At 41.1% G+C, this 17053-nt stretch overlaps 1 protein-coding gene across 1 annotated transcript in view; it reads left to right on the forward strand.

Moving 5' to 3' along the window:
• The first annotated feature begins 311 nt into the window (after nucleotides 1-311).
• The window catches only part of LOC145393367 (uncharacterized), a 23040-nt gene continuing 6298 nt past the window's right edge, over nucleotides 312-17053 (forward strand). Inside the window, exons 1-2 of the mRNA XM_080267466.1 lie at nucleotides 312-669; nucleotides 5926-6001. Coding sequence (XP_080123592.1) covers nucleotides 312-669; nucleotides 5926-6001 — 434 coding nt within the window. The remainder of the gene's footprint in view (nucleotides 670-5925; nucleotides 6002-17053) is intronic.

A 17053-nucleotide genomic window follows, 5' to 3' on the forward strand; every position in this document is an offset into this window, starting at 1 on the left:
TGATGTGCATGATGAGTTAGCAAATGTCTCTTTTTATGATAATGCATTGGTGGCAGTGTTGATGATGTAGATAGTTGATTAGTATCCGTTTTTACCATGCTGCATAGGACAGGACGATATGAAAGTGATCTGTTTGTGGCCACCCCCTACAGGATTAAGGCATCTGCCTATAAACTAACAGATCATGCTGCATTTATGGATTAGGGATGATGATGTGGATAATGGATATATATATATATATATATATATATATCTATATATATATATATATATATATATATATATATATATATATATATATATATTTTACCATGCTGCATTTGTGGAACTGTGGCTATGACGTGGATAATGTCGACTGCAAAAGTGATCGCATTGCTATCAAGCTATCATGCATCATCGCCATGGCCAGTCTCTTCTCCCAGGTGGCTATCACTGCCCCACCCTCCGCATCACCAAAGCTCATTGATTTGATCTTCTTCTATTCTCTCTTTCGTCTCTTCCACAATTTCGTGCATCATGCCATCTTCGCCTGGTTGCAAGACTATGTGAGGCGCCAGAAACAGAGGGGCTTGAGAGAAAACACAGACGCCATGAACAAGGAGGAAAATGCAGAGAGCATGAAAGAAAATGTGCCCACAGTTTCCATAGCCTCCAGTGGCATGAAGTCAGGTAACCTATTCAAAATTTTCTTGATTACTGTATTCACATTTTTTTTTTTTTTATTGCCGTAGTTACAAATGCTTTGCAGCACTGTATGCACAAACTTCCTCAGGTGCCATATTCACAATCTGTGAGTACTGTACCATATTTGTAAACTTTTTACATATTCAGTTTCTTTAACACTGCCTTCACAGACTTTTTCAGCACTATATTCAATGTCTCTCGAACACAGTATTCAGAAACTTGAATACCGTACTACAGTATATTCATACACTAAGTTTTGCGTTCACAACCTCTGTTGACTTAATGCTGTATGTAAAAATACCTGTTATACTTTTCCCTTCACTCTGACAGCTGCCACATACTTTATAAACAAACAGGCGCTGTTCCTACGTCTCCTCCACCCTACTCTGATGGTGCCATTCCTCCATGTCCTCCCCTTCTGACTTCTCTTGCTTTATAAACTTTCTTCAGATGTTCTCCTGTCGTCACTGGTCTGAAAACTATTATGGCATACAGTCCTGATAGCGTCCCACTTGTTCTCAAACTGTGTATCTATACCAGCACTGATTAGGCAAACTTTTCTCACACTGGCCTTAGAACTATTATGGTGCACAGTCCTTATAGCGTCCCATTTGTTCTTGAAAACTGTGTTCCTGTGCCAGCACTGCTAGGGCCAACTTCCCTTTATCTATCTAATTGCATCTTTCCTTCGTGCGGGAAGTTTGCTTTCATTTAGCCTGTCGAAGAGGAGTGACTACTCCCACCCCACTAAATCTCACCCAGTTACTTCAGTCTCCCCTAACATCTGAATCTTTCATCAACAGTTATCTCTCTGCTTGCATTCCTCCCGTATAATGGCAGGCATGCAGCAACTGCAAGCCTCTACATTCATCCCTGTTCTGTCCAGATCTCTAATGCAAGAATTGACTGGTACGCTGTATTTCATATATATTCAGTGGGTCGCATCTGGAACTGTCTTCTTACTGTCTTTTCTACTACCTGTGACATCAAATCTAAATGCAGTGTGTTCAGGCATTCTGAAGGGAACTCAGCTGGATTCCTCTTTGTTCATTGTTTTTAATAGACTCATTCTGTAGGCTCAGCCTTGGGTTCTTTCTTTTTGCATATAAGAAAATTAAAAATATGACGAGACCTAATTAAATCTGATGATCATTGCTAACTAGACTTATTTATTATAATATCTGGCTAAGATTCTCCACTACCCCATCCCCAGAGACCTACGTCATAATGATGGCTTTGGCAGAATCAATCCGAAGTTTCCACCAGCGTCAATCCAAGTTTCTCCATGGCCGACCAGTGGTGGTGAGGTGCAAGATATGAACAGCAAGAGAGTGGTGAGACATTGTGACAATATTTTCAACAAGGTAAGCCTCAGTCTGGGATACATCTTAGATGCCCTTTGGATAGTCTGGCTTGGTTACAACCTACAGAGAAGCAAAATCTGTGAACAGGAAGAGTGCTAGGAAATGTGAAAGAAGGATGATGTATATGGCAGGATGGCTGCAGTGTAATCAGAAACACAATCGGCCAGCAACTGGAATGTCTCTAGTTCAGTTCCTAGGCCAACCATGAGATCGTTTAGGCAAGGATTCTCTAACATATTTGCACCTCCACCACACTGTACCACCACCCCCAGAGCACTACCATTAACTATCACTACACTGTACCAGCCACTGACAAGGAACAGGCATTGATGAAGAACAGGCACTAACAAGGGGGCTGCACATAGCAGTACTATTAACTCTGGTTTAAGCAGCTGTGGCATCTACCCAGGAGCCAGACCTTCCCATATTTCCCTGCATCTTGCCATAAGAAGAAACCTGGTCTACCAAATGGCGGCATCAGATCTTTGAAAATATGTAATGTACCAGAGAGACAGCACCTAAGAAACAGTTGCATACCTACAGTCGATGGGTGTGGTTGACCAGACAGACAGGAGTTAAGCAACAACAACAACATCGATGTACCATGGTGATCACACAATAATACTGTTATTGTCACCACAACCACATTCGACCAATGTCACCACCATACTGTCCCAAAGCCACCATAAGATTGTTCAACCAAGAACACCACACCATACCACAACTAGAACCACATTTAACCCATGCTGTGGTACCATCACACTGTACCAGAGGAACCATTGCATACTTTCAACACCAACACATCATACTAATGGTGCCACCATGTGGAACTACCAACACCATATTATTACTGCTGGCACCTCATCATTATCATCATCCACACCTCTTTTCCCACCCCAAGGTGGTATGAAGTAAGGTCCAAAGAGAAAAAAAAAAAAAAAAAAATGACAATAAGATGCCAACCAAAGTTTCCCGATGTGAATGAGCCACACTCCCATTCATTCACCATTCAAGCTTTTGGAGTCTTGGCTCCACCTGACAGGTCAAAAACTAATTCTGCACATAGCTTCACACTCACCTATCCAACAGACTTTATTCTTGATTGGTGTTCCAATCAGGAGAAGGAAAACACTGAATGCAAACCTGAAGTTTTTGGTAGTGAAGTGTTTGAATTGTATGTGACCTCTGTTGGTCCCTGTTGCATTGCGGCATTGTCCGGGCAAATGGTTAATCTGGCAAGGCTCTGGAACAAGTCTGCTGGAAAATTGGTGTATCTGTAGTAAATGATGCTGTTAGTCATGAAGGAAGCTTTTATGATGTAGGATTATAGCTTTTAAAGATAGAAAGAGGCTGTATATGCACTATTTTCTGCATATACTGAGCTTTAAAAATTACATATTTCCAATAAATACTTTGATTTTACTGTACAAATGTACCGTATTTGATTAGTACTGTACATTGCTTATGCTGAGGTCCAGAGAGATACTATATTTTTCACCTTAAGACTTTTATGAAGGGTTGTTTGATTTTGAGGGGGCAGTTCATATTTTTGGCAAATATTTATATCTTGCATTTTAATGGGCTTGTTCAATTTGACTCTTGAGTTGAGGAATCATCTGAGATCTTTTGTAAAGGCTCAGACATGCTTGCATGCCTAATCCTTGGTTATGAATTTTAAGATGCCATATTGGGAAAGAGTTGGTTGGATTTTGAAGGTCTGTTATAGTTCTTAAAAAAAAAAAAAAAAATCTGCACAATAGTTGTTACAATTGTGTTGTGAAAAATTATTTTGAATTTACAGTTGTTTAAATTTAAATATTCTTGATTGGAAACTTTCTAATAGGAAGCAATAATTATTAAAGTCAGTCTTTTAATCTCACAAAAAATCTTCATTTAATGTTGTTGGCAGTTAATACTTGCTGAAAATGCTGAAATTGAATAAGAATAGATAAGTGAAAGGAAATTATCTTGTACAAGGGTATTCTTAAGACCTGTCAAACTGTTTCTGAAAACTTGAGAGTTATAATGGAAAGTCTTAAGGTGAGAAGCATGGTAGTTTCTAATTTGGCTTTCTCTTGTATTTTGTTTTTCCCTTGGAAGGAGCAATTTTGCGGGATTGCGGCCCTTGGTTCCTTCTTCGTCACATAAAAAAAATAAATAAATAAATAAATAAATTTGCAGAATTGTTTTTATTGGTCACTCCCTGCTTGAGATCAATTCCCCCTCCCCTCCCCACTTGATGTAATTACTGGTGCAGTCCTCTTTGAAAATCAGATCCTACTTCCATTTACCTTTGCAGAACTTAAAAATTGGCACAAATTCTCAGTACCTAATTTAATGTGAAACAGATTCTTTCATACTGCTGTAGTTTGGGGGTTAACTATGTAATTTATCACAAGTCTTCAAAGTACAGTACTATAAAGCAATGTGTGAGGACAAGGGATATGAATCCTGTATTGTATGATAAAATACTGGTAAATGGGAGGTACTTTGCAATAAAAAACTGATTTTAGAGTTTGCATTATGCCTAAGTTTTGGATTTCATGTTACTTTTAATACAAGAGAACTCTACGAAGCTACAGTTTTTTGGTGGCATGACAGTGTGGATGAGGTAAACACAAGTGACTGAAATACATTAAATTAGGAAGTAATGTTTTATTAGATGTAAAGCATATGACTCTTAATGTCCGTTTAATCAGATTGCATGAAAATACTGCCATGCCCCATGTGACTGTTGTGCTTGAAGCCTTTGGTACAGACATCATTATTGCTATTATGAGTTGGCAGGTAGCCCAGTTCTGTACTATGAAGTCTTTTCTTATTTCATTGTTGCTGTGTCGATTATATTCAGGTTTATTCTTGCTGCTCCCAGACGACTTTACTCATTTGTTGCTCCCTTCAGACTAGTCAGCTTAGGAAGGATGTCTTGTACTGAATGAGGGCTTTGTCCCCTGCAGTACAAGAAACTGCCCCGTAAGATTAATAAAAACGTCTGGTGTAAGCAGGAATGAAATTTCCTTGTACTGAAGGGGTTAATCAGCCCTACTTATTCTTTGATGTATGCCTCTGTATTGCTCAATGTTTATATTGAGTGATAACAGTACTGGTATGGAAGTGCATATGTTGGCTGAGTAGGACACGATTTCTTGTGTACGAATATATTTTGTGTAAGGAATATTTGATGTGTAACATGCATTAACACACTGCCTTGTTGCAGAGGATGGTTAGCAATGCATGTTAACATAATCCTACTCATCCCTTGTGTGCCATTTCCACTTTTAGATAGCTCTGCTCAGTTCAGCCTGGTAGAGCAGAACAAGAGATGGTAAATAACTAGAGTTGAGCAGGGCATGCTTTTGGAAGCATCTTAGGTTCAGTGCTTCCTTATCTCGATAAATGGGACTTGAAAATATGAACTGGCAACCTCATGGCTTGTTTCCAGTTCATATTTTCCTGGCCCATTTGTCGAGATAGTATATACACAATAGAAATGAAAAATAAACTGTGTGAATAAAACCATTGTCAACTCCAATGTCTTTAGTTTATTCTTTTTTTTTTTTTTTTTTTACATTAAACTGTATAATGGACATTGAAAATATTAGAGAAAAGCATAATAAAAAATGGGAAACTGAAAAGCATCATAAAAAATGGGAAACTGAAGATCATTATGAAAAAAATGGGAATCTGAAGAGCCTCATAAAAAAATGGGAATCAGAAGAGCCTCATAAAAAATGGGAAACTGAAGAGCATCATAAAAAATGGAAAACTGAAGAGCATCATAAAAAATGAGAAATTGTTGTGGCAGTGGCAGCACCACATGAAGGTGTCTCCCCAGCGCCACAGTTCTGTAACTCAAAAATTTGAACCACTTCTACAGAACTCAAAATACCAAACGGCTTCTACAGGCCCATCATGCACCCTGAATTCCAAAGCTATATCCCTAGGATTGAAATGTATTTAAACATTTTCATTTGAGAACTAATGGCACATTTTCCAGACTATTACAGACTGAATATATAAAATTGTGATTTCCATTTGTATAAAATGCCAACAAAAAGTAATTCCTCATTTAACACTTTGTAAATAATCCTCTCAAATGCTGTTAGGTGAAAATTCCTTAAGTGAGGACTAGGTTCCAGCAAGAACCATTTTTGTTTTCCTCTAGTATTTAAGGATCATATTCAAGACAGCAACTAACAAGATATGTATAAGTGCAAAGTGGAGAGAAAAATTAGTATTATTTTCAAAATTATACATTGCTACTTAAATAAGCCTTCATCTGTCACTGCACACCTTTAATGCTTAATTAACTATATTATGTGAAAAGTATTCCTGATTAGAGTTATAGATTTATAGTGTAAATTTGCTCATTGAAAGTATTTTAACCCTTTGAGATTCCAATGACTATTTCGATCGTCATTTCAAATCCAATCTCAGAGATTCCGATGACGCTTTTTATCGTCATTTTAAGAAACCTTTGTAAAATATTCATCATAAAACCCTTTTATGCATCATAAAAAAGAACCTCGAGCATGATGTCACAGAATGGTTGTCCAAACTAATGCACCAGTAGAGCCCTCCCTCCACCCTGAATATACTAAAGAAATTAGTTATCCAATCAATCAACCACTTGCTTAAAATTTGTTGCACCTAGTGAACCTTGCCCAATAGTCTGTTTACATTATGCAGAAAGATCTTGATAAAATAAACAAGACTTTTTTTTTTCCTCTCACATTTGCCTGTAACTCCAGGGAAGCATAAACACACAAACTACCCGACACCTAATCAACCGCTTGCTTATAATTCTGGATGCACTATGAAGCTCTACCTACGAATTTGTTCAGATCACTCATGAAAATTACTTGACAATATAATCTCTCTCTCTCTCTCTCTCTCTCTCTCTCTCTCTCTCTCTCTCTCTCTCTCTCTCTCTCTCTCACACACACACACACACACACACACACACACACCAATCACTATTTAGACCTCTATCATCATCATTAATATTATCTTCCTCATCATGATGTCATTATCATCATCATCAGCACAGCAGCAACAACATTAATGTTATCGACATCCTCTATCACTGCCAGCACATCATCACCATCATCATCACAGTCTTATATTTTGCCCACTAATGGATCCAGAATCAAGGTATAGCAAACATAAAGGTCGGGGTACTAACATCATACTGCCCAGTGATATGAGCTACGCATCTATGCATTCATAACTCAAGTTTTCATTATTCTTTTCTTCACCTTAAAAGAAAAATTGCTGTGTATGAATGAGTCGCTGTCGTAACGCTTATGATGTAGATGCCATTCCATCGACTGCCAAGTAAAAAAAGGGGGTGCTACATTACTTTTGTCATATGCTTCTCTCTGTGTACTTCATTATCCATCACTATTTTTAAACATACTTATAATGAACCAAAGAAACAAGTACTGACATTTTTCCTATTTCGACTTTTAAAAGGAATCTTCCGATCAGACTCAGAATTATAAAACTAACTTTACAGAATTTACTTCTAAATACAACCATAACTTCCCATTGTTAACGAAGTCATAATGCATATATAACAGATTCCACTTTAAACCATTTTAAAAATGCAAATTATCTCAAAGCTCAACCCCCAGTTTTGAGATTAATTTCATAAGTAATACTTTCTAACGCAAAACCATGGTTCCATATCAGCGATATCTAAATATGTCGATCCACCAAACTACTCATTCACCTCGGCAAAATAGCAGTAAGCTTTCAGATTTTATCCAAAACTGCAAGATTAGCGTTGTAAACATTGTTTTCTAACGTAAGCCAACAGTTCGCCCCTCTTCAGTTTTAACAAGAAAGGACAGCTTTGGCAATCTTTCTCTTTTTTTTTTTTTTTTTTTTTTACCACTTCTGAAAAAACAAACTATTTAAGCCTAGACCAAAATTTTGAACTTAGTTAAACAAACATCGCATTCTTAATTGATTTTACGTTTGTCTACTAGTCTTCAAGTAAAAAATGATGAAGTACCTAACTTGCCCATCCACGTTTGCAATACTTTAGAAGCTATTCAGGCCAACCCAAATTTTCAAGAACAAATATGTACATAATCGCTACTTTCTAAGCAAGACAGAACAGTGGGTCCTCAACTAAATTTTTATGCCAGAATGAGCAATCACCTTACTGGTCATTCACCTTCGCAAACTCCTTACGAGTTTTTTGGCCCCTGCTCAAAATTTTCATATTGCCCGTAAAAACTGTGCTAAAGTAAATGCATAGTTTCCCCAGATTTGCTTTAAGAACTTCATTGAAATACTATTAATTATTCTTCAGCCCCTTCTGAAATTCAGCAACATTAAATTTAAAAAGGAATGCTTAACTTAGCAGCAAATACATTTCTTCCTAAAATTAATCAGTAGTTCTCAGGTTCATCTATAGTGGAACAAAACACGCATACTCTTCCACTTTCAAAAAAAAAAAAAAAAAAAAAAAAAAAAATCTAATAAGGCTTTCGACACAATCCAAATAGTAATTGTCATAAATGAAGAAACCCCAATTCGGTTCCTGTGCAAAAAAAAAAAAAAATAATAATAATAATAATAATAATCATAATATTAACAGACCAGCCGACTGTTCATACGCCTTTTAAGAAGCAAACAAGTTTTCTTATACAATTCAAAATCTAAGGATTTGAGACTTAACCATTATTTACTCAGGTAATTTTTACAATTACCCTTAAACTTCATTCATTCATTCATTGCCAGACGCCATGTATCCCAAACGGGGTGGTCAAGGGCTTAGAGTTAATTGTTTTACAGGGAGGGGCACTAATCCTCCACCAACCCCACTTGACACGTAGGGAGAACGTTATGCCAACAGCATCTGGTGTTCCCAGGCGGTCACCCATCCAAGTACTAACCAGACCCAACGTTGCTTAAACTTCTATCTATCTATCTATCTATATACCTAGGCTGCTTCCCCCAAGGAAAGGGAGGTAGCCGAGACAGGACGACTCACTCTCCATTTACTCATCCATTCAAACACATTCATTCGCATCTTAGCTCCAAAGGGGAGAACGGACAGATCCTCACCGCACCACACCGCACAAGGGTCAACTGGGCAATGCAATCAGTGACATCCGCAGCAGGGCCCGACAGCAGAACTGGTTTACCCCTGCCACATCATAACAGACCCATCCCCTTACCCGCACCTGACCTGACTAGCTGATCAGACCAAATGCGGGAGAATATCCCCTCAGGGCTGCGTCATCACTTATTCATTCACAATTTCTCTCCATTTATTTCTGTCACGCACAGCCACTCTTCCTTGCTCAACAGACATCCCTCTCGCATCCAGCGCTCTCTTCACACTGTCCATCCATCCTATTCGTGGTCTTCCTCTCAGCCTTACACCTCTCACATCAGATCTAGTTATCTTTTTCACCAATCGCTCATTTTCCATTCTCTCCATATGTCCAAACCATTGCAACACCCTCTGCTCAACTCTACCAGCCATCTCCCGAACAACTCCAGTTCTCCTTCGCACTTCATCATTTCGCACCCGATCCATACGCGTCACTCCACACATACTCCTCAGACATCTCATCTCCATTACATTCAAACTTTTCCTCTCTGCTACACCCATATTCCATGTTTCAGCCCCATATAATGCAGTCGGTACCACAACACCCTCATACAGCCTTCTCTTTACATCCATTCTAAGCGAACGACATTTAAACACTTTTTTTCATTCCTCCCAGCACCTTTCCTACTTCATTTATTCTAAACTTCACTTCTGCATCTATTCTTCCATCCACAGCAACATGTGACCCTAGATATTTAAAACAATCTACCTCCTCAAGCAACTCACCATTCAAAACTATATTCATCCCCCTACCATCTATCAACCTCGTACACTTCATCACTTTACTCTTATTCTCATTTACTTTCAATTTCCTCCTTTCACACACCCTTCCAAACTCCTCTACCAACTGTCTCAATCTCTCCTCTGAATCAGTCACCAGTGCAGTATCATCTGCAAACAGCAGCTGCTTCAGATTCCACTCTCCTCCATCAACATTTACCAGACTCAGACCACCTAAAACTCTTGCATTCACCTCCCTTACAACACCATCCATGTAAATATTAAACAACCAAGGCGACATCACACATCCCTGTCGCAGCCCCACTCTCACGGGAAACCAATCACTCACAGCATTTCCCACTCTTACACACGCTCTACTATTTACATAAAAACTTTTCACCCCTTTTAGTAACCTACCATCAAGTCCATACAATCTTAAAACAGTCCATAAAGCCTCCCTATCAATTCTATCATACGCTTTCTCTAAATCCATAAATGCCCAAAACACATCCTTGCCTTTCGCTAAATACTTTTCACACACTTGTCTCACAGCAAACACCTGATCAACGCATCCCCTCCCTCTCCTAAAGCCACACTGCTCATCACTAATCACTCCCTCTGTACCCTCTCTAACTCTCATAAGTAACACTCTACCATACACCTTACCTACAACACTCAACAGACTTATACCCCTAAAGCTAGTACATTCATACTTATCACCCTTGCCTTTATACAATGGGACCACACAAGCACTTGCCCAGTCAATTGGCACCATACCTTTCTCAAAGCACACATTCAACAATCTTACTAACCAGTCAACAATAGTCACTCCACCACCCTTCAGGCATTCCACAGCACACCCATCCATACCTGCAGCTTTCCCTGTTTTCATCTCCTTTACTGCCTTCTCCACTTCTTCCTTCGTGATCAAAGACTCATTCAACTCTCCCAACACATTTATTCCTTGCACCCTTCCATCCGCCACAATCTCAGCCACCCTTTCCTCCTCTACATTTAACAATCTTTCAAAATACTCTGCCCATCTCTTCCTTACTGCATCCATCTCAATTAACATCCTTCCATCCTCTGCTTTTACTCGTTCTTCCTTCCCAGACTCTCCCTTTCGCACCCTTTTCACCTCCTTCCAAAACATTTTCTTATTCTGCTGAAAATTCTCTGTCAGCCGCCTACTCCACCTCTCATCTGCTGCCACTTTAGCATCACGCACAGCCCTTCTCGCTCTATTCCTCTTCTCCTTATACCTTTCATATGACATCTCATCCTTCCTCTGCAGCCACACTTCATATGCACGTCTCTTCTCTGCCACAGCCATACTTACTTCCTCGCACCACCATTCACTTCCTTTTCTTACACCACCACCCACACGTCTCACACCACACACCTCTTCTGCATGCCCCACCACAGCACTCTTAAACAACTGCCATTCCTCCTCCACGCTGCCATTTTCCCGATCTTTCACTGCGTTCCACTCATCTTTCAATTTCTCCTGATACTCATCTTTTTCTCTCTTTTATCCAACTCACTCACTTTCAAAACCTCCCTGCCACACCTAACCCTCCTAGCTCTCATCCATCTCTTTCCTACTCTTAACTTTCCCTCCACCAGGTAGTGGTCAGACATACCTCCACCCTCCCCTCTCAGAACTCTCACATCCAACAATCTTCCTATTACATTCCTAGACACAACCACATAGTCCATCAAGGCTCTATCAACAACCCTTCCACCCTCCTGTCTCACCCATGTATACTTATAAATATCTTTCTTCTCAAACAGCGTATTCCCAATCACCATCTCTCGCTCAACACACATCGCTATCATTCGTTCCCCATTTTCATTTCTTCCAGGCACACCATGCATACCAACTACACCTTCAACTGCTACATTTCCCACTCTAGCATTCAGATCTCCCATCATTACCACATTCACATTCGCTTCAAAACTCTGCAGACACTCATCAACATCATTCCAGAAAGACTCCCTCTCTTGTTCATCCCTTTCACTACCAGGCCCATATGCACTCACAAACACCCACAACTCACGTTCAAATTTCGCTTTCACCCACATCAGTCTCGATGACACCTCCTTCCATTCAATCACACATTGCTGAACTTCCGGACTCACTAACAAGGCCACACCTTCTCTTGCCCTTCCTCTATCAACACCTGACAATCTTCCATTCACACTTCCAAACATAGATTCCCCCTTCCCTTTCATCTTCGTTTCACTCAAAGCTAACACATCCAACTTTCTTCTCACAAACATTCTCCCAATCTCCTCCCTTTTAGCCTCAATCGTACTACATCCACGCACATTCATAGACCCAATCTTCAGGGTACGGGGATAACTCCATCCCCCATCCCTTTCTCTGGCCTGTCTCTTTTTAGGAACTACAAAACAGAGGAGGGGGTCCCTAGTCCCCTCACCCCGCCCCTTTTAGTCGCCTTTTACGACACGCAGGGAATACGGTGGCAGTATTCTTCCTAACACAACCTGGCCGCAGAGTAGTAGTACCACCCCATAGTGCGGCCAGGTTGTGTAACTTAAAGAATTATAATTCAGAAAATTTTTCAACACCATACGCAAAATTTTAACAAGTTTTTACACTTAAGTCAAAATTCATAGATTAAATATAATCTATCTATCTATCTATATACCTAGGCTGCTTCCCCCAAGGAAAGGGAGGTAGCCGAGACAGGACGACACACTCTCCATTTACTCATCCATTCAAACACATTCATTCGCATCTTAGCCCCAAAGGGGAGAACGGACAGATCCTCACCGCATCACACCGCACAAGGGTCAACTGCGCAATGCAAGCAGTGACATCCACAGCAGGGCCCGACAGCAGAACTGGTTTACCCCTGCCACATCATAACAGACCCATCCCCTTACCCGCACCTGACCTGACTAGCTGATCAGACCAAATGCGGGAGAATATCCCCTCAGGGCTGCGTCATCACTTATTCATTCACAATTTCTCTCCATTTATTTCTGTCACGCACAGCCACTCTTCCTTGCTCAACAGACATCCCTCTCGCATCCAGCGCTCTCTTCACACTGTCCATCCATCCTATTCGTGGTCTTCCTCTCAGTCTTACACCTCTCACATCAGATCTAGTTATCTTTTTCACCAATCGCTCATTATCCATTCTCTCCATATGCCCAAACCATTGCAACACCCTCTGCTCAACTCTACCAGCCATCTCCCGAACAACTCCAGTTCTCCTTCGCACTTCATCATTTCTGCACTCGATCCATACGCGTCACTCCACACATACTCCTCAGACATCTCATCTCCATTACATTCAAACTTTTCCTCTCTGCTACACCCATATTCCATGTTTCAGCCCCATATAACGCAGTCGGTACCACAACACCCTCATACAGCCTTCTCTTTACATCCATTCTAAGCGAACGACATTTAAACACTTTTTCATTCCTCCCAGCACCTTTCCTACTTCATTTATTCTAAACTTCACTTCTGCATCTATTCTTCCATCCACAGCAACATGTGACCCTAGATATTTAAAACAATCTACCTCCTCAAGCAACTCACCATTCAAAACTATATTCATCCCCCTACCATCTATCAACCTCGTACACTTCATCACTTTACTCTTATTCTCATTTACTTTCAATTTCCTCCTTTCACACACCCTTCCAAACTCCTCTACCAACTGTCTCAATTTCTCCTCTGAATCGGTCACCAATGCAGTATCATCTGCAAACAGCAGTTGCTTCAGATTCCACTCTCCTCCATCAACATTTACCAGACTCAGACCACCTAAAACTCTTGCATTCACCTCCCTTACAACACCATCCATGTAAATATTAAACAACCAAGGCGACATCACACATCCCTGTCGCAGCCCCACTCTCACGGGAAACCAATCACTCACAGCATTTCCCACTCTTACACACGCTCTACTATTTACATAAAAACTTTTCACCCCTTTTAGTAACCTACCATCAAGTCCATACAATCTTAAAACAGTCCACAAAGCCTCCCTATCAATTCTATCATACGCTTTCTCTAAATCCATAAATGCCCAAAACACATCCTTGCCTTTCGCTAAATACTTTTCACACACTTGTCTCACAGCAAACACCTGATCAACGCATCCCCTCCCTCTCCTAAAGCCACACTGCTCATCACTAATCACTCCCTCTGTACCCTCTCTAACTCTCATAATTAACACTCTACCATACATTTTACCTACAACACTCAACAGACTTATACCCCTAAAGCTAGTACATTCATACTTATCACCCTTGCCTTTATACAACGGGACCACACAAGCACTTGCCCAGTCAATTGGCACCATACCTTTCTCAAAGCACACATTCAATAATCTTACTAACCAGTCAACAATAGTCACTCCACCACCCTTCAGGCATTCCACAGCACACCCATCCATACCTGCAGCTTTCCCTGTTTTCATCTCCTTTACTGCCTTCTCCACTTCCTCCTTCGTGATCAAAGAATCATTCAACTCTCCCAACACATTTATTCCTTGCACCCTTCTATCTGCCACAGTCTCAGCCACGTTTTCCTCCTCTACATTTAACAATCTTTCAAAATACTCTGCCCATCTCTTCCTTACTGCATCCATCTCAATTAACATCCTTCCATCCTCTGCTTTTACTCGTTCTTCCTTCCCAGACTCTCCCTTTCGCACCCTTTTCACCTCCTTCCAAAACATTTTCTTATTCTGTTGAAAATTCTCTGTCAGCCGCCTACCCCACCTCTCATCTGCTGCCACTTTAGCATCACGCACAGCCCTTCTCGCTCTATTCCTCTTTTCCTTATACCTTTCATATGACATCTCATCCTTCCTCTGCAGCCACACTTCATATGCACGTCTCTTCTCAGCCACAGCCATACTTACTTCCTCACACCACCATTCACTTCCTTTTCTTACACCACCACCCACACGTCTCACACCACACACCTCTTCTGCATGCCCCACCACAGCACTCTTAAACAACTGCCATTCCTCCTCCACGCTGCCATTTTCCCGATCTTTCACTGCGTTCCACTCATCTTTCAATTTCTCCTGATACTCTATCTTTTTCTCTCTTTTATCCAACTCACTCACTTTCAAAACCTCCCTGCCACACCTAACCCTCCTAGCTCTCACCCATCTCTTATCTACTCTTAACTTTCCCTCCACCAGGTAGTGGTCAGACATACCTCCACCCTCCCCTCTCAGAACTCTCACATCCAACAATCTTCCTATTACATTCCTAGACACAACCACATAGTCCATCAAGGCTCTATCAACAACCCTTCCACCCTCCTGTCTCACCCATGTATACTTATAAATATCTTTCTTCTCAAACAGCGTATTCCCAATCACCATCTCTCGCTCAACACACATCGCTATCATTCGTTCCCCATTTTCATTTCTTCCAGGCACACCATGCATACCAACTACGCCTTCAACTGCTACATTTCCCACTCTAGCATTCAGATCTCCCATCATTACCACATTCACATTCGCTCCAAAACTCTGCAGACACTCATCAACATCATTCCAGAAAGACTCCCTCTCTTGTTCATCCCTTTCACTACCAGGTCCATATGCACTCACAAACACCCACAACTCACGTTCAAATTTCGCTTTCACCCACATCAGTCTCGATGACACCTCCTTCCATTCAATCACACACTGCTGCACTTCCGGACTCACTAACAAGGCCACACCTTCTCTTGCCCTTCCTCTATCAACACCTGACAATCTTCCATTCACACTTCCAAACATATATTCCCCCTTCCCTTTCATCTTCGTTTCACTCAAAGCTAACACATCCAACTTTCTTCTCACAAACATTCTCCCAATCTCCTCCCTTTTAGCCTCAATTGTACTACATCCACGCACATTCATAGACCCAATCTTCAGGGTACGGGGATAACTCCATCCCCCGTCCCTTTCTCTGGCCTGTCTCTTTTTAGGAACTAAAAAAACAGAGGAGGGGGTCCCTAGTCCCCTCACCCCGCCCCTTTTAGTCGCCTTTTACGACACGCAGGGAATACGGTGGCAGTATTCTTCCTAACACAACCCGGCCGCAGAGTAGTAGCACCACCCCATAGTGCGGCCAGGTTGTGTCCCCCCCGCCACAGGGGGGAAATGTAGCAGTTGAAGGTGTAGTTGGTATGCATGGTGTGCCTGGAAGAAATGAAAATGGGGAACGAATGATAGCGATGTGTGTTGAGCGAGAGATGGTGATTGGGAATATTAAATATAAAACTCAGCTAAAACAAAAGCGAGTGACCACTGTTATGTTCCAGTGACGAAACACTCATTTTATCAACTTCTCAATTCTTAACAGCCTTTTAGGTTATGGTGACCATCATCTATTCATTTGATAGTGCTGCCTATTTCTTGCTTCACCTTTATCATTCTTTTTCTGTGTCCGCCTTCCTCTCTTACTATTGCTCCCTCTCTTCCTTTCGTTTTATTACTCTTCTTTTCATTTCAGGGGGTTCTACACAGAGTAACAAACTTAATGGTTTCCTGCAACCCAGGAAACCATTAACAATGCTAGGTGGTAGTCATTTAACCAAAAAAAATACTGTACTATGGTGCCCCTGTTCACTGGGTGGAGAGACACGAACAGGCGTTCATCTGGAACCAAACCTCCACACTCCTCCCGCGCCTCATACTGATGAGGCTCTGCATACCGCAAGGGAACATCAGTTCAATGCACAGGACGGCCCTGCAGGGTGGTTGTTTGCTTGATGTTGACGGGTCTGCTTAGTCAGACAGACCGTAGTTGCTCAACAAAAACAACAAGCACAACATTTTAAGAGATACTTGTAAAAACTGTTATCTAAAATAAATGCATACAGTAACTCCTTTCTTGAAGCTGCCTTTCTGAAGTTCTTTTATGTTCTAAGTTCACAGCAGCTTACAGTAAACCTACTTCATAAAGTTCCATCGCTTCCCTCCATCTAGTTTTTTCTTACGCAGCCGGTGTTTCTGTTGTTGTTTCCCCCCCAGTATGTCTGGCAGAGCAGACTCATCGACTCCAGGTAAATGATGTTTCAATGGGGCCGTCCCACGTGTACAGCACAATATGTATACTGAACAGGGAACAAGCACCCCTTTGTGGTAGATGGCGCCTCTCC

Source organism: Coenobita brevimanus, chromosome 24 (genome assembly GCF_032717465.1).
Source record: "Coenobita brevimanus isolate Jiangsu-jjx chromosome 24, ASM3271746v2, whole genome shotgun sequence".
Taxonomy (NCBI): Eukaryota; Metazoa; Arthropoda; class Malacostraca; order Decapoda; family Coenobitidae; genus Coenobita; species Coenobita brevimanus.